The following is a 12153-nucleotide window of genomic DNA, read 5'->3' as shown; positions in this document are numbered from 1 at the left end:
ACTCAGTAAGCCTAAAGATAGTTTTCTTTATATATTTGATTCTGGCTTGTGTTAATGCATTTGATACTATAATATTAAATTTGTCTGGTACTGTGTTTCTTTTCTCTTGCTTCTGCTGTTTACAGTTTTCTTTGTCCTACGCCTTCCTTTTCTCCTGCTTTTCTATAAGTCATTCAGCTGAAAGTTAGTGTAAGTGAAGTAGAGAGGTAAAGCACTTGAGGAATGACTTTTTATTCGTAATTCTAGAATTGCTGGGAGTTAAATTTCTCAGTGTAAAGAATCAGGAGATTCTTTAATTATAACATTAATGTGTCATTTGGATGTGTCACAGAAATTGAAATGGGCAGGCATGTGGCTCAGTTTGGGGTTTATCCATGTATTGATAATTTTGGTCTGTCAGTTGTCTAGCAATGAAATATCCTGTTTTGATGTAAGACTAAAATTTCTTTTTTATTTCAAAGATTCCAGGCTCTTGTACTTTGATGAATACTTATAGCTTTTGCTTGTAGAATATTTCTGAAGTATTAGTCAAGATTTTAAGCTGAATTTAGGCTTATTTGAAGATTTAATACACTGAAAATTGGCTTCTTTGACTGCTTGAGGAGTTTTACTCACAAGTTTTAAATCCTACTCACAAACATCTTATCTTTATTTTACCATACTTTTTTGTCTGGATTATTTTTTTTAAAGCACGGTTTGACATTTGTTTTACGTGATGAAAAATTATTTTAGTTTATCATTTAGTCAACATAGAAATCTTTCTTAAGTATCTGTGATTTGCCTTTTTTTAAAAAGGCTGTGGTTAGAACAATATGGAATTTTACTTAGCTGTCTTTTTTAAGTATAAAAGAAAATAGAGACATTTTTGTTCAAGTTGTCATCATTAGACTGATATCAAGATAAAAGTAATAAATTCAGTTTGCTAATTTGAAAATACTGGGACTTCTGTATTTCAGTACCTGATAAATGTCATACAATTTAGTGACTAACTTTACCTAGATCAAGTTTGTGGCCAGTCAGTTTTTCTGTAAAATTTTTTTTTACAAACATAGCTGCATTCATTGATTTACATATGTTTTCTATGGCTACTTTGTCACTGGAAGGGCAGGGAAATAGCTGAGAGAGACCGTATGGCCTGTAGTGTTTGCCAACCACTGCAAATACATAAGTTTTTTCTCTTTTTTTTCATTGTCATCAGAGTGGTTTTTTTTAATTGAATAAGTATGACATGTAACATTGTGTAAATTTAAGGTGTACAGCTTGTTACTTTGATACATTTATACATTGCAATGTGATTGCCATTGTACCCATATTTATCACATTATATAACTGTACAATATTATTGTCTATATCAGTATACTGTGCATTAGATCTCTGTGGCTTATTTACTACTCGTTACAAGCTTGTACCCTTAAACACTGTCAGTCTTATCCCCGCCTCGCATCCCCTGGTAACCACCATTTTACTCTGTTTTTTACAGGTTTGCTTTTCTTAGATTTCACATATAAGTGATACTGTAAAGTTCTTTCTCTGTCTGACTTACCACGTTTAGCATTATGTGTTCAAGGTCCATCCATGCTGTCACAGTTAGGAGGATATCCATTTTTCTCATGGCTGAAATATTCCATTGTGTATATATACATGCCACATCTTTTTTCTCCATTCGTCCGATGATGGACATTTGGATTGTCATTTGGGTGTTTTGAGACATTTTCTCTTCCCACCTCTCTTCAGGGTCCTATATCTGTGTCTGTTGAAGAAACTTCTACTTAACTTTCCTTCAACTACCCTCATCTCCACTGCAAATCCATTCCCCTGCATTCACTCCCACAATCATCCTTCCAGAATTGAAATCTTGACTCCCTATTTCTTAAATAAAATCCAGACACCTCTTGCGCTGGCTTTTGCTCACTCTCATGTTGTTTCTGACATACTGAACTACTTGCTCATCATTTCCATCTTATATCTATGCATCTATGTCAAAAGTAGAATATCTGCATATATCTAAATTAGAAAGTCCATCGCTCCTTTCTTTGTAAGTATATCCTACTTCAAAACTCAATTCCAGAACCCAGAGCTATTCAGATCATGTGTTTTTGGTGCCACTCCTAACCCTCTACCCTGTTGAACATCTCCTTTTCACCTCTCAGAAGCAGATTTCATATTTTCCTTCCTTTTTGTTACCACTGTGCCTCAAATGTAAGATAGTTATTTCATTTTCATATGTTATATTTTTGCAAATTTCTTGTGTCTTTTCTTCCTGGTAGGCTGTGAGCCCAAGGATGATTTCTTATCCACCTCTTTGTTCCTAGTGTTTATTAGCATGGTACCCAGTGAGTATTCGTTGAGTGAATGATTGGATTAATAACTTCACCTGCATTGTATAATGTATGTTTTAATTTTTACTCTTCTATGCTTTTATGGAAGGTAAATTCCTTTAAATAAATGAACATTATCCATATATCCTTTTTTTTTTTTTTTTTAAGTATAGCTCTATAGGGTGAAACCACCTAGGTCCTATTTTCTGACTTGGCACTCTATACAGCAAGGGACAGAATTCCCTATTGTAAATCTTATCAAATCCCTTATGTGGAGTTTTGATCAGTATTCACCATGAATCTAATCTTTAGAAGAAACATTTTGAAAATATAATCTGATGTTAGGTAAATTTGGTAACCAGGCAGGCATTTCATTTTTAAAAATAATTAATTAATTATATTTTATTATATTATTATTATTATTATTATTTGGCTGTGTTGGGTCTTTTTTGGCAGATTCTTAACCACTGCACCACCAGGGAAGTCCCCAGGCAGACATTTCTGTTCATATTTAGTAATATGTTTGTGATATTCTTAGGTAAATCCAAATAGTTTCAATCATTTTTTGTTTTTCCTTGTTTCATTTCTAGGTACAAGACATATGCTTCAGCCATGACTGTCGCTGGGTTGTGGTCAGTACACTCCGGGGGACTTCCCACGTTTTCCCAATCAACCCTTATGGTGGCCAGCCTTGTGTTCGAACACATATGTCACCACGAGTCGTAAATCGTATGAGCCGTTTCCAGAAGAGTGCTGGGCTGGAAGAGATTGAACAGGAACTGACGTCTAAGCAAGGAGGTCGCTGTAGCCCTGTTCCAGGTCTATCCAGCAGCCCTTCTGGATCACCTCTGCACGGTAAACCCAGTTTTCTCTCTCTCCACTATTCCCAACAATCCTTCTTCTCTTTATCTTTCATTTTGGAGATCTGGAATAAAATTAACCCATTTTTCTAATTCATTCATACAAAGATAAGATCTTGGGCTCATTTGGGGACCTTCTTTTTTTTTAAATTTATTTATTTTGTTTATTTATTTTTGGTTGCGTTGGGTCTTCGTTGCTGCGCCCGAGCTTTCTCTAGTTGCGGCGAGTGGGGGCTACTCTTTGTTGCGGTGCACAGGCTTCTCATTGTGGTGGCCTCTCTTGTTGCAGAGCACAGGCTCTACGTGTGCGAGCTTCAGTAGTTGTGGTGTGCAGGCTCAGTAGTTGTGGCTCACGGGCTCTAGATCACAGGCTCAGTAGTTCTGGCGCACGGGCATAGTTGCTCCGCGGCATGTGGGATCTTCCCGGACCAGGGATCGAACCCATGTCCCGTGCACTGGCAGGCAGATTCTTAGCCACTGCGCCACCAGGGAAGCCCGGGGACATTCTTAATTTATTAAAACATTTAATAAATTGAAGTTAATATAGTAATGGCGACCATTACCATGCTACATTAACTCCCTAACTTGTTTTTTTCAACTTTAAATTAAATATTTATTTGTGTGATTATGTTTTAAATATGCCTCTGCCACCAGGCTATTAGTTCTATTAAATGCCCATTCTGTATGAACAGAACTTATTACGGTCCCTGCCGGGCACAGAGTAAATGGAGATCTGTTGAATGAATGAATGGATGGATGGATGGATGGATGGAGGAGTGTGTGAGTGAGCGAATATGGAAACAGCAGTCCCCAAGCTTCAGCATTCCCTGTTGTGCTGTGAATTCTGCCTTTTAGTTTTTGATAAGTTCTCTCCTTCTTCCCCAATGACTGCCCCCTTCCCCCACCCTAGCAGAGCCCACAGCACTCTCCTTGGCCCCAGGGGAAGAACCAGATCTCTTCAGCTCACTTGCCACGCTCAGCTAACTCCCTAAGTTTTTCACTTTATAAGAGTTACTTGATGTCATATGTATGGAATATGATGTTCAAGACTACTTTCATAAATTTAGAGATCGAATCTCATATCTATAGATCTTTTCCAGAAAACTCTGACTTTAACCAGAATCAGTGCTGTAGTTCATTAAGAAATATTTATTGTTAGAGAGGAATAATCTTGAGTCGTATGTATTTTAGAGCAGCATTTGCATTTTATTTTAACATATTGGGTTGACCAAAAAGTTCATTTGGGTTTTCGTAAGATGGTACAGAAAAACCCGAATTAACTTTTTGGCCAAACCAATACATCTTTGTGGGATTTCTAAAAAACCCACGTATTAGTCAGTATTTTATCTAGAGCAAATAGTTGTGTAACCATCACTCCAACCAATAAAGGAAACATTACTAGAACTCCATTTTTGTGCCCCTTTTCCATAAAAGCAAGCTGTGATTCTGACTTTTAGGGTAATCACTTCCTTACTTTTTAAAAAAGTGAACTGTTCACTTTTTTTTTTAAAACAGAGTGTGTATATATTCATATATTCAACTTCTTTAACATGTTTGTGAGATTAATTCATGTATTTATATGTAGGTTTAATTCATTTATTTCCATTGCTCTTGCATATTCCATTGTACAAATATATTTTTACTTATTTATCCTTTCTCCTACTGTTGATGTATATTTGGGTGGTTTCTGATGTGGAGCTATTATGTATAATGAAAAGATGAAAATTTTTGTCCTTGTTTCTTAGTGCAAATGTGTGCTTATTTTTCTTTTTTTGTTTTTGTTTTTTAACATCTTTATTGGAGTATAATTGCTTTACAATGGTGTGTTAGTTTCTGCTGTATAACAAAGTGAATCAGCTATACATATACATACATCCCCATATCTCCTCCCTCTTGCGTCTCCCTCCCACCCTCCCTATCCCACCCCTCTAGGTGGTCACAAAGCACTGAGCTGATCTCCCTGTGCTACGTGGCTGCTTCCCACTAGCTATCGGTTTTATATTTGGTAGTGTATACATGCCCATGCCACTCTCTCACTTTGTTTTATTTTTGAATTGAAGTGCTGGACTACAATGTATGCGAATCTTGGCCTTGGTAGATAATATCAGAATGGTTGTACCCACCAGAATGAGAGAAGATATTCATTGACATTAGATGGCACTTTGTTTTTTGGAGCATTGCAGTTTCTCCTTGACAGATGACCAATTTAGATTTTTAAGTATAGGGAATTTTATAGAGCGAGATTATGGTTCCTACAGAAAACAACCCTTATTTAATTGATTTGACATTCATACAACATAAAATTAACCATTTAGATGTTAACAATTCAGTGGGATTTATTACATCACAATATTTTGCAACTACCGCTTCTGTCTAGTTCCAAATATATTGTCTTCACCCCAGACGAAAACTGCATATTCTTTTTCTTTTTTGGGGGCTGCACCGCATGGCCTGTGGGCTCTTAGTTCCCCAACCAGGGATCTAGTCCGTGCCCCCTGCATTGGAAGGGCGGAGTCTTAACTGCTGGACCGCCAGGGAAATCCCCCAAACTGTATATTCTTTAAGCAGTTCCTCCCCACCCCTCTGTCCCCAAGCCCCTAGCAACCACCAGTCTGCTTTCCATCTCAATCTATACCTGTTATGGATATTTCATATAACTGCAGTCATAAAATATGTGACCTTTTGTTTCTGGTTTCTTTCGCGTAGCGTAATGTTTTAAAAGTATACCCACATTGTAGTATGTATCAGTGCTTCATTCCTTTTTATGGTTGAATAATATTCCATTATATGTATGTACCACAGTTTTTTATCTATTCATCCATTGATGGATACTTGAGTTGTTTCTACCTTTTGATTTTGTGGATAGTGCTGTTATGAACATGTGTGTACAAGTACTTGTTTGAATACATCTTTGCAATTCTTCTGGCTATATCCCTAAGAAGTTAAAGAAGCTAAAATGCTTCTGCTTGAACACACATCCTTTTGTAATACCTAATCAATTCAACATATATATTTTTTCTGGAGGAAGTTCTAAGATAGACTGAAAAAATATATTGGTAAATAGAATCCTGGGGAGAAATTCTGCAACTCAAAACAGTTTGGGACCTTTGTTTTCTCCTTAGATGATGTTTTGTCCTTTGGCCCTATTATAATTTTTTTAATATTTATTTTTATTTATTTTTGGCTGCACTGAGTCTTAGTTGCAGCACACAGGATCTTTCATTGTGGTGCACAGGCTCCAAAGCACGTTGGCTCTGTAGTTGCTGTGTGCAGGCTCTCTAGTTGCGGCACGTGGGCTGTCTAGTTGTGGCGCACGGGCTCTCTAGTTGTGTCACATGGGCTTAGTTGCCCTCCAGCATGTGGGATCTTAGTTCCCCAACCAGGGATCAAACCCACATCCCCTGCATTGGAAGGCAGATTCTTAACTATTGGACCACCAGGGAAGTCCCTGGCCCTATTATTATTATTTTTTTAGAAGTATTTTTTAAAATTAATTAATTAATTAATTTGTTTTTGGCTGCGTTGGGTCTTCGTTGCTGCTCATGGGCTTTCTCTAGTTGTGGCAAGCGGGGTCTACTCCTCATTGCAGTGCACAGGCTTCTCATTGCAGTGGCTTCTCTTGTTGCGGAGCATGGGTTCTAGGCACAGGGGCTTCAGTAGTTGTGGCACGTGGGCTCAGTAGTTGTGGCTCGCGGGCTCTAGAGCGCAGGCTCAGTAGTTGTGGTGCACGGGCTTAGTTGCTCCGTGGCATGTGGAATCTTCCCGGACCAGGGATCAAACCCGTGTCCCCTGCATTGGTAGGCGGATACTTAACCACTGCACCACCAGGGAAGTCCCTGGCCCTATTATTTTCATAAGAACAGTTATTATTCATGTATATTTAGCTAGTGATCCATGATCTTTGAGGTTGAAATAAGTCCTGGGTGAAAACTCATTTAAAAAAGTATTGGGACTTCCCTGGTGGTCCAGTGGGTAAGACTCCACGCTCCCAATGCAGGGGGCCTGGGTTCAATCCCTGATCAGGGAACTAGATCATCTACCGCATAAACGCTGTAACTAAGAGTTTGCATGATGCAGCTAAGAGTCTGCATGCCGCAACAAAGATACCACGGCCGTAACAAAGATGCCGTGTGCCACAACTGAGACCTGGTGCAGCCAAAATAAATAAATAAATAAATATTTTAAAAAATAAAAATAATAAAAAAGTATTTAAAATTTTAAAAAAAGTTTAGAAAGCTATGAGATATGCATATTTTCAGCCATTTGCAAGAAATTTTACTTCAGAAATAATTACTTACATTCTTAGGTGTGACTATTTTGTCATATAATTAAATGGTAGTATAGGTTCTTTGAGGGCCTTGCTTTTTGTGTTAAATATTTTTCTTAACTTGAATTTCACCATACACTTTATGGGGCAAGATTTAGTGTGCACATTGGGCAGCTAGGTTGGCCAGAGAACCAGCTGTTTTAATAGAAAAATTTGGAAGAATTTATAGTCTTTATATTTATACATCTTCAGAGAGCATTCTTTTGAGCTCCTTTTTTCTTCCTCTTCTTCCTTCTCTAATAAGCATACCACATACCAGGTTCTGTGCTAGGCTTTGGGCATACTGTGCCCAGAAATTAAGGTAATCTCTGCCCTTGTCTAAGGGAACAAAACAGATATTGAATGACTGAATGAATACCTTTCAATATATTTTTGCTGAAGGGTGCAAAGCGCCAGTCAATTAAGGATTTGTCATTTGTAAAAGATCAAACAGTTGAAGAGTCATATTGTCAAAATATAGTATTTTCTCTCAGCATTATTGTTTTCACAGCTTTCTTCATATTTTTCCATAAAACTAAGAGAAGGCATCTCAGAGAGGAGATTATAGACAGTTTAGCAGTACTGCAGTTCTTAAATTCCCTTTTGAAAGCAAGGAATTTCAGGAGACGTTTTCCTCCTGATAACACATGCTAAATTTTTATTATGTTGGAATTTCACCCCCTTTTTCTGTAGTTTTTTCATTTTTAAAGTGCAGACATTAGAGTGATGGTCATTTTTCTTTATGTTCTTTTTGTACCTTACATGTCAAAACAAAATGGGCATTGTTGTTGGTTAGTTCTAAAAATGATGTATTTACAGTTTGTGTGGATAAACAATCTGATGCTAGTCAAAAACAATGTAAACTTTTGAACAGGGAGGGATTCATCTTGAAAATGAATCATGCTTTGGCGGTTATTGCTGTTGTTTGTCTGTGCTCTTTTTAGCAAAGTAAAGGAAACTGTTAAATAACAGTTGATATAAGGATATTTCCTTTTTACTTTCTGGATGCAATCCAGTTTAGGTTAGGATTATTTTATCTATTTGCCATTTTTACTTAACAGAGGATGTTTATTTATTTGAAATATACTTTCTCTAAATATCTCTTTCATTTCTGGTCTTGTTGCCTGGACCTTAGTCTTAAGGGGTTCTTAAGATCTGTGAACATGGATAGGAAAATATTTCATCTTTAGGATTACTATCCTCTACCCAAAAGTAAATGTTTTCTTTCATTATGAATATAGACAACACATGACAGTAATAACAGCAGGACTTGTGACGTTGTCACCAATAAAAACACAGATGTTTTTGTATCACATTATATACAAAAAAATCTTGAAGTGTTTTGTCGAGATGTATTTTGAAATATTGTTTATGCTCACCATTGCTTGGAAATTATATATATATATATATATATATAAAATGTAATAATATTACTGATTTTAATATTACATATATTACTATAGCAGAACTTAATTTTTTAAATAAACTGATAGCTATACTTCAGTATAATAGTACGGTTTTCTTTGTAATTCTGTGTATAGTATCCCATGCATTTATAAGTATTATTCTGAGAAAGAGTCCACAGGCTTTTCCATGTTGTCTAAGTAGTCCATGACAAAAATGACTAAGAACCTCTTATCATCATTTCTTACCTCATCTGTTTCTGTAGCCTCCAGCCTTCTTTTTTTCTTTTAACTATCGCAAGCATTTTCTTTGTTAACCGTAACTAGGATAATATTCCGCTTTTCTGCTTTCAGTCTTTCAGCGTCTCACCATGCTTTTCGGATGTTAGGGAAGGTTCCGTCTCACTCTCAGTTTCTTGTCCCACCACACCTACATTTCTGTACCCTTCCCTGAAAATGCCACCTGTATTCATTTCCTGGCACCTTTTAAGTTTGCATACTCCTCTCGAAATAATTTTTATTCCCTTGGATGCCTGCTGAAACCCTACTTCATTATGATCTAGCTAAAAGTATCACTTCATCTCTTCAGCCTCTTTTTTTGTTTGCTTTTTATTTATTTATTTTTGGCCGCGTTGGGTCTTCGTTGCTGCATGCGGGCTTTCTCTAGTTGCGGTGAGCAGGGGCTAATCTTCGTCGCGGTGCGCAGGCTTCTCATTGCGGTGGCTTCTCTTGTTGCAGAGCATGGGTTCTAGGTGCGTGGGCTTCAGTAGTTATGGCACGCGAGCTCAGTAGTTGTGGCTCGTGGACTCTAGAGCGTGGGCTCAGTGGTTGTGGTGCGTGGGCTTAGTTGCTCTGAAGCATGTGGGATCTTTCCAGACCAGGGATCGAACCCGTGTCCCCTGCATTGGCAGGTGGATTCTTAATTGTGCTACAGGGAAGTCCCTCTTCAGCCTCTTTTAAACACCTCTTGATGTTGTATGTTCTGTATCAGTCTTGGTATTGGCACTATGAATGTGATTTTATTATATTTTAATGTTAGTTGTTCATATTAACATATGTTAATATGTTCATTGACATGCCTGTGTCTCCCAGTAGATTTACCTCCATGAAGAGAGGGTCTTTTTCTTGTTTATATTTGTATCTTGGCACCTCATGTAGTATTTGGTAAAATGTAGATTCTAAGGCTTCAAACCAAAGTTTTCAAAGTTATTAGAACTTAGAAGTTCTAATAAAAACAATTTATTACTTGTCAGAATGAAGAGATTTTCATTCATGGTAACATTGCTTTTCTTTTTAACATCTGTAAGATTCTTTCATTTTATTCAAGAACTATTAATTAGTGTTACTATGTCCAAGCACCGTTCCTGAGCTCTAGGGATACAGCAGTGAATAAAAGAAGAAAACATCCCTGTTCCCATAGAGCTGACTTTCCAGTGGAGGGATATGTATGATGCATAGGATAGATGATAGATGGATGGATGGATGGATGAATGGATGGATGGATTCATGGATGGATGGATGGACAAATGGATGGATAAACAGGTAGTTTTATATGCTATGGAGAAAAGTAAAGGAAGGGGAATAGGGCATGCCTGGAGAAGATTGCAGTTTGAAATTAGGATGCTCCTGGCAGGCCTTACTGAGTTGATGACATTTGAATAAAGATCTGATGGAAGTGTGGGAGAAAGTCATGCAGATGTCTGCGGAACGTGTTCCAGGCAGAAGAAATAGTCAGTGTAAAATCCCTGAGCTGGGAATGTGTCTGGAGTGTTCATGGAGAGGCAAGGAGGCCCATGTGGCCAAGGAACAGTGTGCAAGGTGCAGAGTAGAAGATGAGGTCAGAGAGGGAATGCGGCCAGATCATGTCAGCCTTTGACTTTTACTGAGAGTAAAGTGGAAAAGCTGTGGAGGGTTTTGGGTGACGGGGTCAGATTGCGGTTTGACAGGAGCAGAATGGTGATCTGTACTGAGAACACACCATCTGCAGTCTGACAAGAGTAGAAGTCTAGTGAGACCAGTTAGGAGAGCATTGCAGAAATCCAGGAGAGAAAAGAGAGGAGTCAGGGTGACCAGTAAGGCTTTCGGCCCGAACAGCTGGGAGGGTGCGACTGCCATCACATGAAATGAGGACCATGAGGATAAAGCAGCTCTGGGGATAGAGACAGATCAGGACTTTTGGACATGTTTAGTTTAAGATGTGTCTTGACCTCCTAGTGATGTTAGGCAGGTAGTTGGTTTTATGAATCTGGAGTTCAGTGGGAAGGAATAGGCTGAGAATAAATGTTGGGGAGGCATAGATAAAAAAAGCCAAAGCAGGATGAGATCACCTAGTAAGTGAATGAGTATGAAAAGAAGATGAAGACGTCCCGGGACTGAGCCTGTGACATAGAAGGAAAACCAACACATGAGAAATCCTATAAGCCAAATGAAGACATTTTTTTTTTCTGAGAAAAGGGAATGATTAATGTGTTAAATTCTGCTGATAGGTCAATTAAGATAAGGACTGAGAAAAAGATAGAATACCATCAAATTTAGTCATGTAGAGGACATGTGGCTTTGATAAGAGCAAGTTTTGGTGAAGCGGTAGGGGCCTGATAAGAGAGGATTTTATTAAGGACGGGAAGAGAAAATTGGAGGCCAGTATTGACAGGCCTTTCAATGAGCATTGATGTAAAGGGGAACAGGAAAATGGGGAAAAGTTAGAGGTCAAGGAGGAGGTTGCCTCTGTTTTCTCATAGAAATAGGAGGTGGGCATGTTGGCAGGCGAATGGTCCTCTAAGAGATGAGGCATTCCCTTTACCAGTTAGTAAATTTTTGCTGAATGAAGAAACCATTTCTGCCACTATTGTTTATGCTCCAAGCAAATTTAATTACTTGCTTTTGCTTTTCAGCTTCAATCAACACCTTGTTCCTGCATCTGAATTGTTTTCCGCTTATTTCTTCAGGTAAACGTGGAATGCATCTTTGAAGCTCAGCTCAGCTCAGCTCACAGTGTGCTTTTTCCCTCTTACCGTAAAGTGTCTAACTTTGGTATTTGTTTCTTCTGTAAGCTATTTATCCATACTCATCACTACTGCTTTCTACCTATTATTTTCGATGATCTCCATTTTTAAGTGTAACTTCCTTGGGGAGGCAGTTGGAGTTGGAGGACCTGGAGTCTGACTTCCTGTGGTAGAACCTCTGTGACTTTCTGGCTCTGTAAATTTAGACAAATTACTTAATCTACCTGTGCCTTAATTTTCTATCAGTAAAATGGGGATAATAAA

At 38.0% G+C, this 12153-nt stretch overlaps 1 protein-coding gene across 12 annotated transcripts in view; it reads left to right on the top strand.

The window, feature by feature from the left end:
- BCAS3 (BCAS3 microtubule associated cell migration factor) overlaps positions 1–12153 on the top strand; it is a 575869-nt gene that overhangs the window by 210369 nt on the left and 353347 nt on the right. For all 12 annotated transcript variants that reach the window (XM_059908366.1, XM_059908365.1, XM_059908370.1 and 9 more), the window contains one exon: positions 2909–3173. In XM_059908366.1, coding sequence (XP_059764349.1) covers positions 2909–3173 — 265 coding nt within the window. The remainder of the gene's footprint in view (positions 1–2908; positions 3174–12153) is intronic.

The sequence above is a fragment of the Balaenoptera ricei genome, chromosome 20, assembly GCF_028023285.1.
Source record: "Balaenoptera ricei isolate mBalRic1 chromosome 20, mBalRic1.hap2, whole genome shotgun sequence".
Classification (NCBI taxonomy): Eukaryota; Metazoa; Chordata; class Mammalia; order Artiodactyla; family Balaenopteridae; genus Balaenoptera; species Balaenoptera ricei.
The sequence above is the reverse complement of the archived record's forward strand: the minus strand, read 5'-3'. Positions and strand labels throughout refer to the sequence as shown.